The sequence below is a fragment of the Natator depressus genome, chromosome 3 (genome assembly GCF_965152275.1).
Source record: "Natator depressus isolate rNatDep1 chromosome 3, rNatDep2.hap1, whole genome shotgun sequence".
In the NCBI taxonomy this organism is placed as follows: Eukaryota; Metazoa; Chordata; order Testudines; family Cheloniidae; genus Natator; species Natator depressus.
Genome location: NC_134236.1, coordinates 69,535,904 through 69,556,200, shown reverse-complemented (window position 1 = coordinate 69,556,200; position 20,297 = coordinate 69,535,904). Strand labels below are relative to the sequence as shown.

The 20,297-nt window shown below is 42.2% G+C and overlaps 1 protein-coding gene across 2 annotated transcripts in view; it reads left to right on the top strand.

Annotated features, from left to right (window-relative positions):
• Positions 1 to 20,297, top strand: part of RNGTT (RNA guanylyltransferase and 5'-phosphatase) — a 457,144-nt gene that overhangs the window by 24,099 nt on the left and 412,748 nt on the right. For both annotated transcript variants that reach the window (XM_074948099.1, XM_074948098.1), the window contains exons 3-5: positions 3,435 to 3,538; positions 3,651 to 3,739; positions 15,695 to 15,770. In XM_074948099.1, coding sequence (XP_074804200.1) covers positions 3,435 to 3,538; positions 3,651 to 3,739; positions 15,695 to 15,770 — 269 coding nt within the window. The remainder of the gene's footprint in view (positions 1 to 3,434; positions 3,539 to 3,650; positions 3,740 to 15,694; positions 15,771 to 20,297) is intronic.

Sequence of the window (20,297 nt, the reverse complement as noted above, 5' to 3'; positions counted from 1 at the left end):
CTCCTCATTTATGTTCCTACTAAAATGATGACCACTGAGGTAGTTAATGTTGGCACTTAATTTGTCATCACGCTTCAGATGTGCTAACTTAGTACAATTCACACTTCTCAGAGGTATTTTTTAGGTTGCATATGGACTCGGGTAGATGACATGAAGTTTACATTTGTTTCACATTTTTAAAGGTCATCTCTGCAGTCCTTGGATTGGCTAATATGTTGAGCTAATATGGTGAGCATGATGAGCTAATATGTTCAAAAGTGCTTAAACTCTGCGTCAGGAGCCTAATGCATTTTTAAAGCGAATTTAATTAAAACGTGTTAGCTAACGTTCTTTTAAATAACCTGTTTCTTAGTATAGTCAAGGCCCAGAAGGGGGTGTGGGTGTCTGGGCTAGGGGTTGTCCTGCAGTTGGGCTCTTGGGTTGGAGGAGGTGTGAGTGTCTGAGCTGGGGGGCGCCCTGTGGCTGAGCTCTGGGAGAAGAGGGTGTGGGTGTCTGGCTCCCTGGCCGGGTTCTGGGGAGGAGGGGGCAGAGAAACAAGAGCTGGATTGTTGGCGGGGTTTCTTTAACTCTCTATTCCTGAGGGAATTTTTGTTGTCTGTATTGTTCTAGACATAGTTGCTGACCAGTATTTTAAAATAAATTACCAAAATAATTGAAACAGGCGTGATTACATAGTGTTATTTTGACCAAAAAATATTCAGAATTTTGCAGAATTTTTAATTTGTTTGGTGCAGAATTTTCCCCAGGAGTAATACTCCAATCACAGCTGAAGATTGCTTCCAGACATTCCAGAAAAGCTAGTGCTTTTGATATATAGCTTTGCTATATACAAAGTTAAATAATTGATGGCCTATTGTGGTTAAATGTAAATAGAAGCCTGTTACCTTTTTATGTAGATATTTTTATTAATCAGAACTCCTATATGTTTCTGAATACATAAGTGTTTTACTAATATCACAGTGACATACTATCACCATCCTCTTACAAGTGTATTATGATTAAACATTAAAACAGTGTATTTTTTTAAGTGAGCTACTGGTATATATTTGAAAGTATTTCTTTTTAACATTTCTAACTATGGAATAAGATTAGGTCTACTGATTTTGATTTTAAAGCACGTCAGTAGTTGATAAACTGATTTTTTTGTAGTATGGGCACACCTTGTAATCCTTTTGTTTTTGTAGAATGCAATGAATCTGAGAAAGCCATACATGGTAAATGCATAATTTTCTTTGACAGTTTGGCCCAGTTGATGAACTGGAGAGTTTCAAAGCCATGAAAAAGCACCTGGATCTTCTGTTGAGGAATATTGTCAGTGCTGTTGCAAGAAAGGCTAATGTCATTCTGGGATATATTAACAAAAGTGTCATATGTAAGATGCGGGAGGTAACTGTCCCGTTCTTTTCAGAAATGGTGAGGGCTTAGCTGGAGTATTGTGTCCAGTTTTGAATGTCACAGTTTAACATTGTGGACAAACTGGAGAGAGTCCAGATGAGATCAACAAAAGTAAGAGGTTTAGAAAACATGACCCATGTGGGAAAGTCCTAACCATTGGGCATGTTTAGTCTGGAGAAGAGCAGGCTGAGAAGGGGACCTGATAAGTTTTAAAATATGGTAAAGGTTGTTTTAAAGAGGATGGTGATCAATTGTTCTCCATTTCCACTGAAAGTAGCCCAAGAAGTAACTGGTTAGTTTGCAACAACGAGATTTGGGTTAGGTATTAGGGAAAAAAACCTCTAACTATATACTCATTGGAACAGTTTACCTAGGGTGGTTGTGGAATCCACATCTGGAGATTTTTCAAAACAATTTACTCCAGGGGTTCTCAAACTTCATTGCACCGTGACCCCTTTCCAACAAAAAAAATTATTACATGACTCCAAGAGGAGGGAATGAAGCCTGAGCCTTCCCGAGCTCAGCCACACCGGGTGGAGGGGCTCAAAGCCCGAGCCCCATAGGACTGGGTGGGTGGGGCCAAAGTCGAAGCCCAAGGGCTTCAGCCCCAGGCAGGAGGCCTGTAACCTGAGCCCTGCTGCCCAGGGCTGAAGCCCTCGGGCTTCAGCTTAGGCCCCAGGCAGTGGGGCTCAGGCTTGGGCCTCAGGCCCCAGCAAGTCTAAGCCAGTCTGGTGACCCCATTAAAATGGGGTCATGACCCACTTTGGGGTCCCAACCCACAGTTTGAGAACTGCTGGGTTAGACAAACATCTGTCAGGACGGTCTACTTTAATGTGCCTCTGTGTGTGGGGTGAACTAGAATGACTTTGCAGCCCTACATTTCTATGACAATACATGAGATGGATAAACACCAGGGAGGGAGAGGAGTTATTTAAGTTAAGGACCAGTGTTCACACAAGAACAAATGGATATAAACAGGCCATCAACAAGTTTAAGCTTGTGATTAGATGAAGGTGGAATTCTGGAACAGCCTTCCAAGGGGAGTAGCTGAGGTAGAAAATCTAATTTGTTTCAAGACTTAGCGTGATAAATTTATTGAGGGAATGGTATGATGAGGTCACCTACAATGTCATATGACCCATCCATGACTGCTATTAGCAAATATCTCCAACTGCCAGAGACACTAGATGAGGAGGGCTCTGAGTTACTACAGACAATTCTTTCCCAGGTGTCTGGCTTGTGGGTCTTGCCCACATGCTCAGGGTCTAACTGATCACCATATTCGAGGTTGGAAAGGAATTTTCCACCAGGTCAGATTAGCAGAGACCCCGGGTTTTTTTTGTCTTCCTCTGCAGCATGGGTCGTTTGCTGGTTTGAACTAGAGTAAATGGTGGATTCTCTCTAACTTGAAGTCTTTAAATCAAGATTTTAGGACTTAAGTAACTCAGAGGTTACCGGACCTCTACAGGAGTGGTTGGTGAGGTTTTGTGGCCTGCAATGTGCAGGAAGTCAGGCTAGATGACTACGATGGTCTCTACTGGCGTTAAAAGTCTAGGGGTATGTCTACTGTGCAATTAAATACACTTGGCTAGCCTGTGTCAGCTGACTCAGACTTGCAGGGCTCAGGCTGCAGGGTGCTAAAACGGTGTTGATTTAATTACAGCTTGAGTTCATAATAGTTTAAAAATATCTGAATCCATTTAACAACTCTTTCTTTATTTTAATACAGATTGCATACTCTTTCCTCACCAAATATTTTTTCTTCACTTTGAGCAGATTGTTTTGGGGTTTGGGAAGTTTGGCATTGGTAGTTAGTTGAAAAATGAAACACTGAAGCTTTGAAGGAGGAAAAATTGTGGTACTGGAACCAAATATTACTTAGATCATATGAACAAGCACAGTATTAAAAAAAAAAAAAAGGCATTATTAACTTTAATACACTGTCAATTTATTTTGGCTATTAGCCAGTTCATATTGGTGAGCTGTTAATATTTGGAGCAATTAAATATAACATAATTACTCTGCTTTTATTCTTTTAGGTTAAAATGGGTTTATTGGTGGACTTGACGAACACCACTAGATTCTATGATAGGAATGATATAGAAAAAGAAGGGATCAAATACATAAAACTTCAGTGTAAAGGGTAAGTTGATTGTACCCAAATGAATATTTGATCTTTAAGTTAAAAGTCTGTACTGAATTCATTCCCCTTTCTGTTGTTTTTATTCTAAGCTTTGTTTTTCCATGTTTACCAGGCATGGTGAGTGCCCTACACTTGAGAACACAGAAGCATTTATCCGCTTATGTGAGCATTTTAGTGATAAGAATCCTTCAGAGCTTATTGGTATGTCTCTTTTTTTTACCCTTTTTTGCTCCATTTTTGCTTCTCCACTATCTTGTCTTCCATTATCAAGCCTTACTACTTTCCCTGATTCCAAGAAGGATCTAAGCAAGTGGGTTTCCTCAGTGCAATGTTTGTGCCACTGTAAGGATTGCTTGGTGGAGATGAACGTATAAACAAGCTTTTGTCTTTCTCAAAATCAATATCTCATGTTACTTTATGCACCAGTTTAGATAGAGTTGGTTGCTTTATGCAGACAAATATGGCAGCTAAACAGTTGTATAATGTAGGGGTCTGTGGCTGTCCCTTCCCGTCAGTCTTGGGGGGAGGCCACACCTGTCATTACTGTGTATCTATAAAGGCAAGGCTCAATGGGGAGTTAGCAGTCTCAGGGTACATCTACACTATGAAATTAGGTAGAATTTATAGAAATTGGTTTTTTAGAAATCGTTTTTATATAGTCGATTGTGTGTGTCCCCACACAAAATGCTCTAAGTGCATTAACTCGGTGGAGTGCTTCCACAGTACCGAGGCTAGCATCGACTTCCGGAGCGTTGCACTGTGGGTAGCTATCCCACAGTTCCCACAGTCTCTGCCACCCATTGGAATTCTGGGTTGAGATCCCAATGCCTAATGGGGCAAAAAACATTGTTGCGGGTGGTTCTGAGTACGTGTCGTCAGGCCCTCCCTCCTCCTGTGAAAGCAATGGCAGACAATCGTTTCGTGCCTTTTTTCCTGGGTTAGCTGTGCAGATGCCAAACCACGGCAAGCATGGAGCCCGCTCAGCTCACTGTCACCGTACGTCTCCTGGGTGCTGGCAGACACGGTACTGCATTGCTACACAGCAGCAGCTCATTGCCTTGTGGCAGCAGACGGTGCAATAGGCCTGATAACCATTATCATCATGTCCTAGGTGCTCTTGGCTGCCTCGGTAAGGTTGGTCAGGAGCGCTTGGGCAGACATGGGCGCAGGGGCTGAAATAGGAGTGACTCGACCAGGTCATTCTCTTTAGTCCTGAAGGCAGTCCTATTGTACCGTCTTCTGCCGAGCAGCCAGGAGATGAGGAAGGCTAGCAGTCCTACTGCACCGTTTGCTGCCAGCCAAAGATGTAAAAGATAGATGGAGTGGATCAAAACAAGAAATAGACCAGATTTGTTTTGTATTCATTTGCTCCCCCCTCCCTCCATGAAATCAACGGCTGACAATCTTTTCGGTGAGGTCTGTCAGGGCCACCTTGAAAAGTTTTAATGGAGATTCAGTCCTGCCTGGAATACCGGGGGGGAGGGATAGCTCAGTGGGTTGAGCATTGGCCTGCTAAACCCAGGGTTTTGAGTTCAGTCCTTGATGGGGCCATTCTGTGTGACAGTTGTTTTTGTTTCTCCTTGATGTAAAGCCACCCGCTTTGTTGATTTAAATTCCCTGTAAGCCAACCTTGTAAGCAGTGTCGTCAGTTGCCCCTCCCTCTGTCAGAGCAACGGCAGACAATCGTTCTGCACCTTTTTTCTGTGCAGATGCCATACCACGGCAAGCATGGAGCCTGCTCCGATTACTTTGGCAATTAGGAGCACATTAAATACCACATGCATTATCCAGCAGTATATGCAGCACCAGAACCTGGCAAAGCGAAACCGGGCGAGTAGGCGATGTCAGCGCGGTGATGAGAGTGATGAGGACATGGACACAGACCTCTCTCAAAGCACGGGCCCTGGCAATGTGGGCATCATGGTGCTAGTGGGGCAGGTTCATGCCATGGAATGCTGATTCTGGGCCCGGGAAACAAGCACAGACTGGTGGGACCGCAAAGTGTTGCAGGTCTGGGACAATTCCTAGTGGAGGCAAAACTTTTGCATGCGTAAGGGCACTTTCATGGAACTTTGTGACTTGCTTTCCCCTGCCCTGAAGCGCCAGAATACCAAGATGAGAGCAGCCCTCACAGTTGAGGAGCGAGTGGCGATAGCCCCGTGGAAGCTTGCAACGCCAGACAGCTACCGGTCAGTCGGGAATCAATTTGGAGTGGGCAAATCTACTGTGGGGGCTGCTGTGATGCAAGTAGCCAACGCAATCAAAGATCTGCTGATATCAAGGTTAGTGACCCTGGGAAATGTGCAGGTCATAGTGCATGGCTTTGCTGCAATGGGATTCCCTAACTGTGGTGGGGCCATAGACGGAACCCATATCCCTATCTTGGCACCGGAGCACCAAGCCGGCGAGTACATAAACCGCAAGGGGTACTTTTCAATAGTGCTACAAGCACTGGTGGATCACAAGGGACGTTTCACCAACATCAGCGTGGGATGGCCGGGAAAGGTACATGACGCTCGCATCTTCAGGAACTCTGGTCTGTTTCAAAAGCTGCAGGAAGGGACTTTATGCCGAGACCAGAAAATAACCATTGGGGATGTTGAAATGCCTATAGTTACCCTTGGGGACCCAGCCTACCCCTTAATGCCATGGCCCAGGAAGCCATACACAGGCAGCCTGGACAGTAGTCAGGAGCTGTTCAACTACAGGCTGAGCAAGTGCAGAATGGTGATAGAATGTGCATTTGGACGTTTAAAAGCATGCTGGCGCAGTATACTGACTTGGTTAGACCTCAGCGAAACCAATATTCCCACTGTTATTACTGCTTGCTGTGCGCTCCACAATATCTGTGAGAGTAAGGGGGAGACATTTGGGGGGGGTGGGAGGTTGAGGCAAATTGCCTGGCTGCTGGTTACGTGCAGCCAGACACCAGGGCGGTTAGAAGAGCACAGGAGGGCGCGGTGCGCATCAGAGAAGCTTTGAAAACCAGTTTCATGACTGGTCAGGCTACGGTGTGAAAGTTCTGTTTTGTTTATCCTTGATGAAACGCACCCCCTCCCCCCTTCGATCACCGCTTGCAGAGGCAATAAAGTCATTGTTGCTTCACATTCATGGATTCTTTATTAATTCATCACACACATAGGGGGATAACTGCCAAGGTAACCCGGGAGGGGTGGTGGAGGAGGGAAGCACTGGGTGGGGTGGTGGAGGAGGGAGGGACAAGGCCACACAGCACTTTAAAAGTTTAACACTTTAAAACTTATTGAATGCCAACCTTCTTTTGCTTGGGCAATCTTCTGGGGTGGAGTGGCTGGGTGGCTGGAGGGGGGGCCCCCCCCACCGCATTCTTGGGCATCTGGGTGAGGAGGCTATGGAACTTGGGGAGGAGGGCGGTTGGTTACACAGGGGCTGTAGCGGCGGTCTGTGCTCCAGCTGCCTTTCCTGCAGCTCAGCCATACGCTGGAGCATATTAGTTTGATCCTCCAGCAGCCTCAGCATTGAATCCTGCCTCCTCTCATCACGCTGCCACCACCTATCATCTTCAGCCTGCCACTTACTCTCTTCAGCCCGCCACCTCTCCTCGCGTTCATTTCGTGCTTTCCTGCACTTTGACATTGTCTGCCTCCACACATTCATCTGTGCTCTGTCAGTGTGGGAGGACAGCATGAGGTCAGAGAACATTTCATTGTGAGTACGTTTTTTTCGCCTGCTAATCTTCGCTAGCCTCTGGGAAGGAGAAGATCCTGTGATCCTTGAAACACATGCAGCTGGTGGAGGAAAAAAAAAGGGACAGCGGTATTTTAAAAAGACACATTTTCTAGAACAATGGGTACACTCTTTCACGGTAAACCTTGCTGTTAACATTACATACAGAGCACATGTGCTTTCATTACAAGGTCGCATTTTGCCTCCCCCCACCACGTGGCTAACAGTGGGGAACATTTCTATTCAGCCCCAGGCAAACAGCCCAGCAGGAACAGGCACCTCTGAATGTCCTTTTAAGAAGAGCACCCTATTTCAACCAGGTGACCATGAATGATATCACTCTCCTGAGGATAATGCAGAGAGATAAAGAACGGATGTTGTTTGAATGCCAGCAAACATACGCTGCCATGCTTTGTTCTGCAATGATTCCCGACTGCGTGCTACTGATGTGGCATGGTAAAGTGTCCTACCATGGTGGACGGAATAAGGCTGCCCTCCCCAGAAACCTTTTGCAAAGGCTTTGGGAGTACATCCAGGAGAGCTTTATGGAGATGTCCCTGGAGGATTTCCGCTCCATCCCCAGACACGTTAACAGACTTTTCCAGTAGCTGTACTGGCCGCGAATGCCAGGGCAAATTAATCATTAAACATGCTTGCTTTTAAACCATGTATACTATTTAAAAAGGTACCACTCACCAGAGGTCCCTTCTCTGCCTGGCGGGTCTGGGAGGCAGCCTTGGGTGGGTTCGGGGGGTACTGGCTCCAGGTCCAGGGTGAGAAACAGTTCCTGGCTGTCGGGAAAACCGGTTTCTCCGCTTGCTTGCTGTGAGCTATCTACAACCTCATCATCATCATCATCATCTTCCTCGTCCCCAAAACCTGCTTTTATGTTGCCTCCCCTTCCATTGACGGAGTCAAAGCACACGGTTAGGGTAGTGGTGGCTGAACCCCCTAAAATGGCATGCAGCTCATCATAGAAGTGTCATGTTTGGGACTCTGACTCGGTGTGGCCGTTCGCCTTTCTGGTAGGCTTGCCTCAGCTCCTTAAGTTTCACGCGGCACTGCTTCGGGTCCCTGTTATAGCCTCTGTCCTTCATGCCCTGGGAGATTTTGACAAATGTTTTGGCATTTCGAAAACTGGAACGGAGTTCTGATAGCATGGATTCCTCTCCGCATACAGCGATCAGATCCCGTACCTCCCGTTCGGTCCATGTTGGAGCTCTTTTGCAATTTTGGGACTCCATCATGGTCACCTCTGCTGATGAGCTCTGTACTCACCTGTAGCTTGCCACGCTGGCCAAACAGGAAATGAGATTCAAAAGTTTGTGGGCCTTTTCCTGTCTAGTGCATCTGAGTTGAGAGTGCTGTCCAGAGCGGTCACAATGGAGCACTCTGGGATAGCTCCCGGAGGCCAGTACTGTCGAATTGTGTCCACACTATCCCAAATTCGACCTGGCAAGGCCGATTTCAGCGCTAATCTCCTTGTCGGGGGTGGAGTAAAGAAATCGATTTTAAGAGCCCTTTAAGTCGAAAAAAAGGGCTTCGTCTTGTGGACGGGTGCAGGGTTAAATCTATTTAACGCTGCTAAATTCGACCTCAACTCCTAGTGTAGACCAGGGCTCAGAGGTTATAGCTCTCTGGTCAGGGCAGAGCAACAAGCAGTTTAATGAGGCTCTGGCCCTCTGGGCAGGGCAAAGCAGTAAGCTGTCTTTCGCCTGGCCTCCTGGCTCAGGCAGATAGTGGACAAACATAAGAACGGCCATACTGGGTCAGACCAATGGTCCATCTAGCCCTGTATCCTGTCTTTTGACAGTGGCCAATGCCAGGTGCTTTCAGAGGGAATGAATAGAACAGGTAATCATCAAGTGATTCATTTTCTGTCGCCCATTCCAAGGTTCTGGCAATCAGAGGCTAGGGACGCTTCAGAGGATGTGTTTTGCATCCCTGGCCATTCTGGCTAAATGCAGGCCTCTTGGCCTAAGGTGGGTAGATAGTCACCCCAGGGACCACCCGACTCCACTGGGTCCCAGCCCAGAGCCCTAACAGTGGCAAATGGTTCCACCACTGGGTCAACAGGGATCCCACTGAAACATGCTGATCTGAATTCTGGCAACACAACTGGACTATTGTTTGGTGTCCCTGGGATATTTCCTACTACCCCTTTGGAGTGTACCTCTGTCTCCTTGGATTCCTCCATCTCCCTGGGGTACACGGCCAGTAGCAGTCCCAGTAGCTCCTCCAGGTACTGGTCAGTCAGCAGTCCCAGCCCCTCCTCTGAGTTCTCAGCATTACAGACCTCCATCTCAGACGCAGGGCTCAGCAGCGGGCGAGAGACGTTTGCTTCCTTCTCCGGCTCTTCCACAACTGAGCTGCAGGGGCTGCCTTTCTGGCAGGGTGGGTGTGGCTTGCCTGGCTTTGTCCACCAGAGGGTGAAAATTGGTTCATTACTGTCAGTCTTGGCGGGAGGCCCTGCCCCATCGCTACGTATACACATACGGGACAAACGTTTTACGGGGCAGACATTTTACCTAACTCCTTCTGATGCAAGTGAGTATTTCTTGGGCAAGCGCTGCTTGGCTTGACCACATCTTGTGTGGCATTTGATAATCAAGAGAGGTTGATCTCCTTGTGATCATGTTGGATTTATAAAGATTCTGTGCTTTAGTATTCATTTTAGTATTACATTGTTAAGGTTCCAACTTCAGAAGTTGAGTTGCTTCAGTAATATACTGGGGACTGTTAATGGAAATTTGATTGTGTTACACTTTTTTGGCATATACAGCCTCAAAATGAGTGTTTTCAGAACTTTGATTTTATCAAAATCAAAAATACCCAAAATTGGTTCATGAAAGACTCTTAATTTTACTTTAAATATAACAGTCAGATTAGATACATGAGACAAAGTGCATCCTTTTCTGAATACCATTATGTTTAAACATTAATATAATTTTATGCTTTCAAAGGTAAAAATATTACAGGTAAATGTTCTTCTAACTGCCAGTCCTGAATACTAAACCTGGGATCCAAGAGTCAAGCTAGGTTATTTTTCTCATGTGTCATCCATAATAAAGATTATGCAGGCTAAACTAAGCTCTCAGTGCTTGTGAAACTAGCTTGCTCTCAGTAGGTTTGTATAAGTGTAACTGATAGGTATCCAGTAAACAACTGAGTTGATGCATCTGAAGAATGGTACTCATTACTTTCTCCTGGTTGTGTTGACTGCATTCTAACAGGAGTAAAAGCAATAAAAAGTTATTTTTTGTCATTGTTTAGCAGATATAATTCTGAATATACACAGGGAGCAAATCTGTTGAATTAAGAAGATGCTATTTTACATAATTCATTCTTAGAGGAGAGGCACACTTCAAGGTTTTTCTATATATTTTACATAGAGACTCTTAGTGGTTTAAGACATGCAGTTTTTTTTTTAAACTTGGATTTACACATAATTGTCTACATACAGATTTTGGAACTGATATAAGTACATATTGGTTTAGAAACTGATGTAGTTAAAGCAGTACAGCTCCCTAGTGTGGATGCATCTAGACTGGTATAAAATGCTTATATTGGCATTGTGTGTGTGTTAGTATAAAAATGGTATGTAGACCAGCCCTAAAGATCACAAACAGACTTATTCACTGAAGAGTTCTGTGATGGGGTGCACTTACCCTGTACCAGCCCCCAAAGGGTTAACTGTGCTTTGTAGGCTGAGGAAGCCCTGCCCCTCCGACTCTGCTGGGCATGTTCAGCCTGGATGCAGAATATAAAAGGAAGCAGCTGCTGAAGGGGGAAGCCGCAGACTGCAGGCCCTGACTATGGAGCCACGGCGCCCAGAGCTCCAGACTGCCTGATGAGCCCGGAGAAGAGACCGCGTTGGCAGGAGCTACTCCACTTGAGGACCCCAGAGACCTGGGGGGACTGTGGAGCATCGCTGAGGGAGAAAGAGTAGGAAGCAGCCCAGGGGACTTAGACTTTTCTCTGGTGAGTGAACCAGGGGAACCAGTCAGCATGTTTCAGGAGGATCCCTGCTGACTCAGTGGTGGGCACCCCCACCACCGCCAGGGCTCTGGGCTGGGACTTGGAAGAGCAGGAAGGGTCTAAGGCCCCCTACCCGGTGCGTCACATACCCCTAGATGACGCCCCACTTCCCCAGCAAGCCAATAGGCCACATGGCACCGCAGAAGTGGGTGCCTTCATTTACTAGCCTTTAGGCCATGCCATGAGTGGAAGGGCTGCCTTTATTGACTCTGGCCAGTCCACGCTGCCCTGAGTGGAAAGGGCCACCTTTGTTGACTCTGGCCAGTCCGCCACGCTGCCCTGAGTGGAAAGGGCCACCTTTGTTGACTCTGGCCAGTCCGCCACGCTGTCCTGAGTGGAAAGGGCCACCTTTGTTGACTCTGGCCAGTCTGCCACGCTGCCCTGAGTGTAAAGGGCCACCTTTGTTGACTCCGGACAATCTGCCATGCTGCCCTGTGGAGAAGGGTGACATTATTGACTCCAGTCACTAGGCAGTACTACCACGTTTTATAGTAAGGGTCCTCAGCATAGGACCTAACCGGCTGCAGTATTGTCTCTGCCCTTTCTTTTGACCACACGTGACCCGACACCCTGTGATGGGGTGTACCTACCCTGCGGCAAGTTCATTTGGCTTTTTTTATTAAATTTTGAATGATTGGTTTAGAGTGTGTGGTTCTCAGCCTAAGGATCATTGCCCTCCCTCTCTTTAGATAAATGGGAGGGTGGGTTTCAAACTTTTCTGTTGTAGTGTGGACTCATGATAGGGAAAAGGTTGAAAACCATTGGATTGGAGGCAAATTAGACTAATATTCAAAATGAACTCTTGAAATTGCGTGAACATTTATTTCTGTGGAATAGAATGTTTTTGTTTTTTCTCAGTCTTTACGTGTTCAATGGGAATTTTAAATAACATTTTCTTAAATCATATATGGAATTTGTTCTCACATCATATGTTACTCATCAATTGGAATAAGTTGACGTAGCCATCCATAGCATCTCAATGCAATTAATTATTTTTCTGGGTCAGCAGTTTACATGGAATACAAATAGCATTATGAAGTGCTTGAAATAGAATACTCATTTTACTAGTATTTTAACTTTAAATATCATTTGCAGTGTTGGGTTATTAACTTCTGACGGTTGGTTATAGGGAATACAGATTACACTACACCTTTCATTTCTGCTATGTGAACTGAGACATGAAATTGGAGTTATTTGTTAAGATGGCATTTGTTTTTATCTCCTTAGCTTAGTTATTCCTGTCTGAGATATCTTCTTCCTCATAAGAGATTTAATTAGCAGTGTCCTGGATGTCTTTTGTTGTAATTTCATCTTTAGAGAGTAGTAGAAAGAGGTTCCTTCTCTAAAATTCTAGACAGATGGTGTCAAAGAGAAAACAGATCACTGTTCTAGAAATGGAAAGAGGAATGAATGCCTGTATGCTGAGATAGTGATGTTTGAGGAGGGGAGTTCAAACATCTTCTGTTTCTATTCACTAGTCTATTAAGAAGCAGTGCAAAATATGCTGAATGAGAAAAATGAGACATCAAAGTAGTCAAATGTATTTAGTTGGGGAAAAAGAATAGAGCTATTTTAATCACAGCAGAAAAGAAAGGATATGAATGAGACAGATGCATAATTCTTTTATGTAAATTTTTACATGAGAAACATGAAGCAGTTTCAAATGTCAGAAAGAGGAAACCAATAAAGCTCTGGTCAGGGCAGTTCTACTCCTGTTGGATTGAGCAGTAAATGGTTGGCACAGGACTCCCATCACAGTTGAATAAGTTTCACCACAAGAGGGTGATAAAATTGATAATGAGGTTTAATCTGGTCTTCAGAAAAGAAGCAAATGTTCTGTCCTTCCTATATGATCAGGTAATGTTTAATTTTTCAAATATCAAGTAGACCGAAAAATCTGCCATTTCCGAACTTAACTTCTAATAGTAATAGAAATCAGAGACAGAAAAGACCCATTAGGTCAACTCTTTCAAATGCATACTTGTTCCTGATTCTAGGTTCTTGAGTTTAGTTTGGTGTACTTGAGCAATGGGCCTGCACTGCTTCCCTTGGAAGGCCATTTCATGCTACCAACATACTTCGCTGGTCATCACATGATTCAAACGTATGTTGCTGATCAGAAACTTTTCCTAACACACCCATATTTCTTTACTCAGTTCCATTCCATTCTTAGGATTACTGGTTTTTCCTTCTTCTTAGTGTTAATTTTTAAGTAAACTATGGTTGAGTTTTTAGGTGTAAAAATCAAATTTTGAGAATTCATAATATTCTGTGCTAGAGTGTCGAAGCCCGGGAATCAGGTCCTTCTAAGGAAACACCAGGGTTACTGGGGAGATGGGAGGTTGTATGTACATAGAAAAGGACAGGAACAGTGATCGCTGGGAAAGCTACATGACCTCAAATCCCAACGTCTTGCTTTCATTGTCAACATGCTTCTACTATTGCCATATGGATAAAAAAAATCATAAGACCTTTGACTTTCACTTTTTGATGCCAGTAGTCACAGCATGCCCCATTACTACAAACGGAGTGTAAGTCAAGAAAATTTAACTTTCAGCCTCAATAGGTCAGGAATACAAAGTGCTAGTTTGAATGGCAATCTGTGTGAAACTTCCTAGCTAAATTAGATAAAGATGGATTGGAAACTTGATTTTTTGGAACACAATGTTGCAAGTCTGGAGTAATCCTGCTACCACAGAGGAAATAAAGTGGAAAGATCTTGCCTTAGTAGGCGGCTCAGGAAAAAGAAAAATGTGATGACAGGCACTGTAATCCATTGTGGTCCGAAGCAAGTTTTGAGATAAGCAAGGGTTAGTAAAACAAACAGGAAGAAAGCCTCACTTGTGTCTTTCTGTTAATTATTGTGACATTTCTCTTTTTCAGAGAACACATTCTTAATATCCTTAATTTCCTATGTATGAAGAAAATATACCTTTCAGTCAGGTTGAGGAAGAAAGGTCTCTGACCTGGTTTGATACATGTCTGTAATGAGAGGGGCGGCTCAAGTTATTCCCCTTCTTTGACCATTAGTAACAATTTTGCTTTTGGTGTGGAGGGAGGAGGTAAAGTACACACTTGAAAACTGTGTATATTTTTAATCCCGTATTTTGGAATTTACCATTCACTTTGCTTGTGTTATAGAAGAAAAAAACAACTGCTCATAATCTGATCATATAGACCCCAAAGAAAAACTCTACTGACATTTTAACTTCTCTGAATATGGTTGAGAAATATGGAAATTGATCTAAATACTGTTAACTTGGATGAGATTTTTTTGCTTTACTGGAACATGCAGAATAAAAATAAACAGAATAATTGGCATGGTACTAATAAATTAATGGTGTGATCCCTGTCACTTTAATAATAATAATAAAAAAAAATGCAAGACAAATTTTGAGCAAGATATTAAACTCCCCTTTCTTGAAAGAACTATGAAACAGCAAGAGATGGTCTTTCCTTCCGATTTGATTTATCTAAACCACTAGATGGAGCTGGTAACATAGGAAAAAAGGGAAAATTAGAAGTAATTGCTTTTTTGCTCTCCCCCCTTCCTGAGAAATATTCAATAAAATAAAGGCTGAAAAAACAATTTATTAAATTTAAACTTTTGTTTCTGTTTAAACTGAAAAGACAAGTAGTTCAAAGTGATTGTCTTTATTGAATGGGTATTTTTTTTAGGGATTTCTTTCAAAATTAAAATTAAATAACCACTAAAATGTTAATAGCCATTTTGAAATAGAACTGAGAGGATCTATGGATATAATTTTTAAATTTAAAAAGCGGGGTAACTTTGACATGATTAACAAGGAGTCTGGTGGCACCTTAAAGTGGCATGTTCAGATGTCTGAAGAAGTGGAGTTTTACCCATGAAAGCTTATGCCCAAATAAATCTGTTAGTCTTTAAGGTGCCACCAGACTCCTTGTTGTTTTTTGTGGATACAGACTAACACGGCTACCCCCTAATATTTGACATGATTTTTATGCTTAACAGTATGAAATGACTATAACCGCAAATTATTTCTCTAAATTCATAATCACTGCATGGATTACATTTATCTTTCATTGCTCCTACAAATGCTGATCAGAAAGCAATCAGGTACTTTCTGGTATTAATCATGTTTAAACACTAATAAAAAATAGTATTGCTGAGCTTTTTTATTGTGACAAATTGAAGATTCAGAAAATTACTGATAGGAATTAGCACACAGAATTTAAATATCATTTGGGCTTTATACATAGTCTCTAGAGGATCTGGGTTTCCTCAGTTAGAATGGGGGTATCTCCTTAATGGTGATAATTTAAGTGGAATGAGCCAAAAATATCACTTGTTCGCATTGTTTGTAATAAAAACAGCTGCATGTTGTTCATTTTTAAAATGATTTGTCTCCATACATTTAGTGTTTTGTTTTCCAGGTGTTCATTGTACACATGGATTCAATCGAACTGGTTTTCTTATCTGTGCCTTTTTGGTTGAGAAGTTGGATTGGAGGTAATTTTGCAAGTTTAAATAATTTTGGGTACAGGGAAGGGATACAATTGGTAGTGTTTTCTCCAGTGTGTTTCATAGTTGTCATTGCTCCATTGGCGGTCTGATTGTTCTAAGATTTTTATCTTTTAAATGAATATTTTTTTTCACTGTTGATTCTAGGAATGCTGATTTTTGTGTGTGTGCATATCTGACACAGTGCACTAAGAATGTCTGTTTTCTCAATAGATGATGGTAACTGGGAAGTCTTAGTTTTGAGCAGGTGACATACATTAACATTATTCCTGTCAAACTCTCTTGACAGTTCAGTCTATTTCAGTTAAGCTTTCAGCTATATTGTCAAGTCTGTAGACCAACAATTAGCCCTACCAACTGTGTTTAAGTTTTCATGAGTATGTATATAGGTTGCCTTTTCTCTTTCCTATGCAAAGTATTGAAATATACTCATGTACTGCTTTTGATTGATAGCATTATTTTAGATCTTTTGTTGTTGGCATATTCGAAACAATGGCATTAGATAGGCAAAGTAGCAGGAAAGTGACATGTATGCATACATCTGAAAGCATACCCAAAACACTGCATTTGTTACAGGATTTTTCCAACAAGAACTATATTGGTGGTGTAACCTACCTTTTGAGAATTTTCCAGAACCAGGATGCATACTTTGAAATAAGGATGGGAGAAACGAAACCTTCCCCCCTCCCCCAATAGTGGTGCTCTACTTTAAATATCATTACTTCAGGAAAAATGTCTAAAAGTCTTGCCATGTTAGAGGATGGCTTTTATTCAATGATATAATTTAAACTAGGGCTGTCAAGTGATTAAAAAGATTAATCGCATGATTAAACAATAATAGAATACCATTTATTTAAATATTTTTGGACGTTTTCTACATTTTCAAATATATTGATTTCAGTTACAACACAATACAAAGTATACAGTGCTCAATTTTTATTTATTTTTGACAACAAGTATTTGCACTGTATAAAAACAAAAGAAATAGTATTTTTAGTTCACTTAATACAAGTACTGTAGTGCAATCTGTTTATCATTAAAGTGAACTTATAAATGTAGAATTATGTACAAAAAACTGCATTCAAAAATAAAACAATGTAAAATTTTAGAGCCTACAAGTCCACTCAGTCCTACTTCTTGTTCAGCCAATGGCTCAGACAGACACGTTTGCAGAAGATAATGCTGCCCGCTGCTTGTTTACAATGTCACCTGAAAGTGAGAATACGCATTCTCATAGCACTGTTGTAGCCGGCATCGCAAGATATTTACGTGCCAGATGCGCTAAAGATTCATATGTCCCTTCATGCTTCAACCACCATTCCAGAGGACATCTGTCCATGCTGATGACTGGTTCTGCTTGATAACCGTCCAAAACAGTGTGGACTGACGCATGTTCATTTTCATCATCTGAGTCAGATGCCACCAGCAGAAGGTTGATTTTCTTTTTTGGTGGTTTGGGTTCTGTAGTTTCTGCATCAGAGCGTTGCTCCCTTAAGACTTCTGAAAGCATGCTCTACACCTCGTTCCTCTCAGATTTTGGAAGGCACTTCAGATTCTTAAAGCTTGGGTCAAGTGCTGTAGCTATCTTTAGAAATCTCTCATTGGTACCTTCTTTGCGTTTTGTTAAATCTGCAGAGAACGTGTTCTTAAAATGGACAACATGTGCTGGTCATCTTCCGAGTCTGCTATAACATGAAATATATGGCAGAATGTGGGTAAAACAGAACAGGGGATGTACAATTCTCCACCAAGGAGTTCAGTCACCAATTTAATTAATGCATTATTTTTTTAACGAGCGTCATCAGCATCGAAGCATATCCTCTGGAATAGTGGCTGCAGCATGAAGGAGCCTACAAATGTTTAGCATATCTGGCACTTAAATACCTTGCAATGCTGGCTACAAAAGTGCCATGCAAATGCCTGTTCTCACTTTCAGGTGACATTGTAAATAAGAAGTGGGCAGCATTATGTCCCGTAAATGTAAATAAACTTGTTTGTCTTAGTGATTGGCTGAACAAGAAGTAGGACTGAGTGGACTTGTAAGCTCTGAAGTTTTACATTGTTTTGTTTTTGAGTGCAGGTATGTAAAAAAAAAAAAAAATCTACATTTGTAAGTTGCACTTTCACAACAAAGAGATTGCACTACAGTACTTGTATGAAGTGAATTGAAAAATATTATTTTTAATAATTTTTACAGTGCAAATATTCGTAATAAAAATAGTATACACTTTGATTTTAGTTACAACACAGATTACTATAGGAAAATGTAGGAAAACATCCAAAATATTTAATAAATTTCAATTGGTATTCTATTGTTTAACAGTGCGATTTAAACTGCGATTAATCGCAATTAATTTTTTTGAGTTTATTGCGTGAGTTAACTGTGATTAATCAACAGCCCTAATTTAAACACAAGATTTTCTCCTATCCAGCTAGTTCTGATGCAAAGCCTGTGTCTCTAGAGTCTGGTCTACACTAAAAAGTTAGGTCGACCCAGCTATGTTGTAGTCATGAGTGTCATAGTTAAGCCAACTCCTGGGTGTAGACAGCGCTAGGTTGATGAAAGAGTTCTTCTGTTGACCTAGCTACCACCTCTCAGGGACGTGGATTATGTATACTGACAGGAGAACCCCTCCGGCTGGCATAGATAGTATCTACACTGAAGTGCTGCAGCTGTGTCGCTGTAGTATTTCAAGTGTAGACAAACCCTAGGATCTTGGCAATATCTCCCTTTCCACTATTCTATTTGAAGAACCATTTCCAGCATTGGATGGAAAATGGATGGATCCATGCTACTCCTCCATTTTTTCTTTTTTTTTCTTTTAACGACTGAGCATAAAGTTTATCTTGAGGCTAGGATATGGGCAAGATGGCCACCTTTGAGGGAAGAACCAATTTTTCCTGGTTAAGGTAGACACGCAGTAAGAGGAGATGCATCGTGATGGGGCCTTTGAGCACCAATGGCCCAAGGAATCTAGTAGCTCAGCTGAACCTGGGAAGGGGACAAGCTGAACATCTTCCTAGTAGGATGCTAGTGAGTCTTATGCCTCATAGGTTGGGTACTTTCAATTCCTCTAAATGCTTTAAAAATCAGCATGTAATAATTTGAACCACAGTAGGTCTTTTTTTTGTTCTTTCCCCTGGAAACAAATAAAGATTCTGAGTTAAGTCTATTTGAAATAGTACCTCCTATTCAGCTTCACTTAATACTTTCTTACTTCTGCATGAAAAGCCTTAATTAAATTGATTGACCAAGCCTTGTGGTCAATCAATTTGGTTGATTTTTTTTTTTTTTTTTGGTGGTGTGTTTTTGCAAATGGTTAATAGTGTTAATTAAACTTGTTCATCTCGGTCAACTTTTGTGAAACAGGACCATCATTCTCAAATGTAGCGATAAAATACAGCTACAAACAAAACCAGCAACATTAAAAGAATTGCCTTAAATTTACAATTACAGTAAGTGTGTGCACCATATTAAGAAAAATTATGTTTGCTGCATTATCATTTCAAGTAAAGCGACATTGCTATTCACTGATGAAACAATGAGGTTTCCCTGTAGAAAATCCATCCATATTTAACCCTTAAGCACATGATGTAGGATAGCAGCAGATGCACTGTGAATGCTGAGATGTATTATACAGCTAGCTTAAGGAAAGGTCATCCAGACTGACAGCCCTCGAGCTAGTCATTGGAAACCTTACGTGACGCTCTTTTTGCAACTCACTTTTCCCCAAGACAGTTTCATTTCTGGAATATGTAAACTCTCTTTCCTACCAGGCTGGTCTTCTGTACCTGAAATCTGAGCTGTTACATCGGGTTTTGTTACTATCTATTCTTAATATTATGTATTTACAAGAGAATCAGCTGCTTGTAGTACATCAAGGACAAACTTTTCTAGAGGATGATTGGTATTCTTAAGCATTTGGAATGGGGGCCCATCTCTCTTCCCTTTTCCCTCTTACTCCCAAGTTGCCTCTGGTCTCTGGGATATTAATTAAAGGATTTGTTAAGCAATTTAGAGACATTACCAAGATAATTCTAATTTGTCTTGTAAAAAGAACAAAACGAGTCTTAAGATCTTTTTCACATCCTATTTCTCTCTAACTTAACTACCTAGGTTCTTCTCTTTTGCCCATCGTGCTAGCATCTGGCCATCATCCAGTCTTGCTAGTCTAGCTAGTGATTTTTCCTCTTCTACTGAAGACAGAACTAGACCTACCAGCTCTAGGGAAGGGCTTGCTTCCACCTATTCTGAGAAACCACTAGTTTGTTCTGTCTCCTGGCAGCTTCAAAAGACACTTTTCAGACAACCTACCTCCCAGACTGCACAGCACATAAAAACTTCTTAACCTCTTCTTTCTGAACCTATATTTTCTCCTTTCATGCTTTCTTAGTGTTTTCTTTGCCTCATTAGGGTATTTAATTCCTGGCCTGGTAGTGTTCTTTGCTCCACAGCCTGTAGCAGCTCCCTCTGTCCCAGACCAAGGTGTCAGAGAAGTCTGCCAAAAAGGCTTA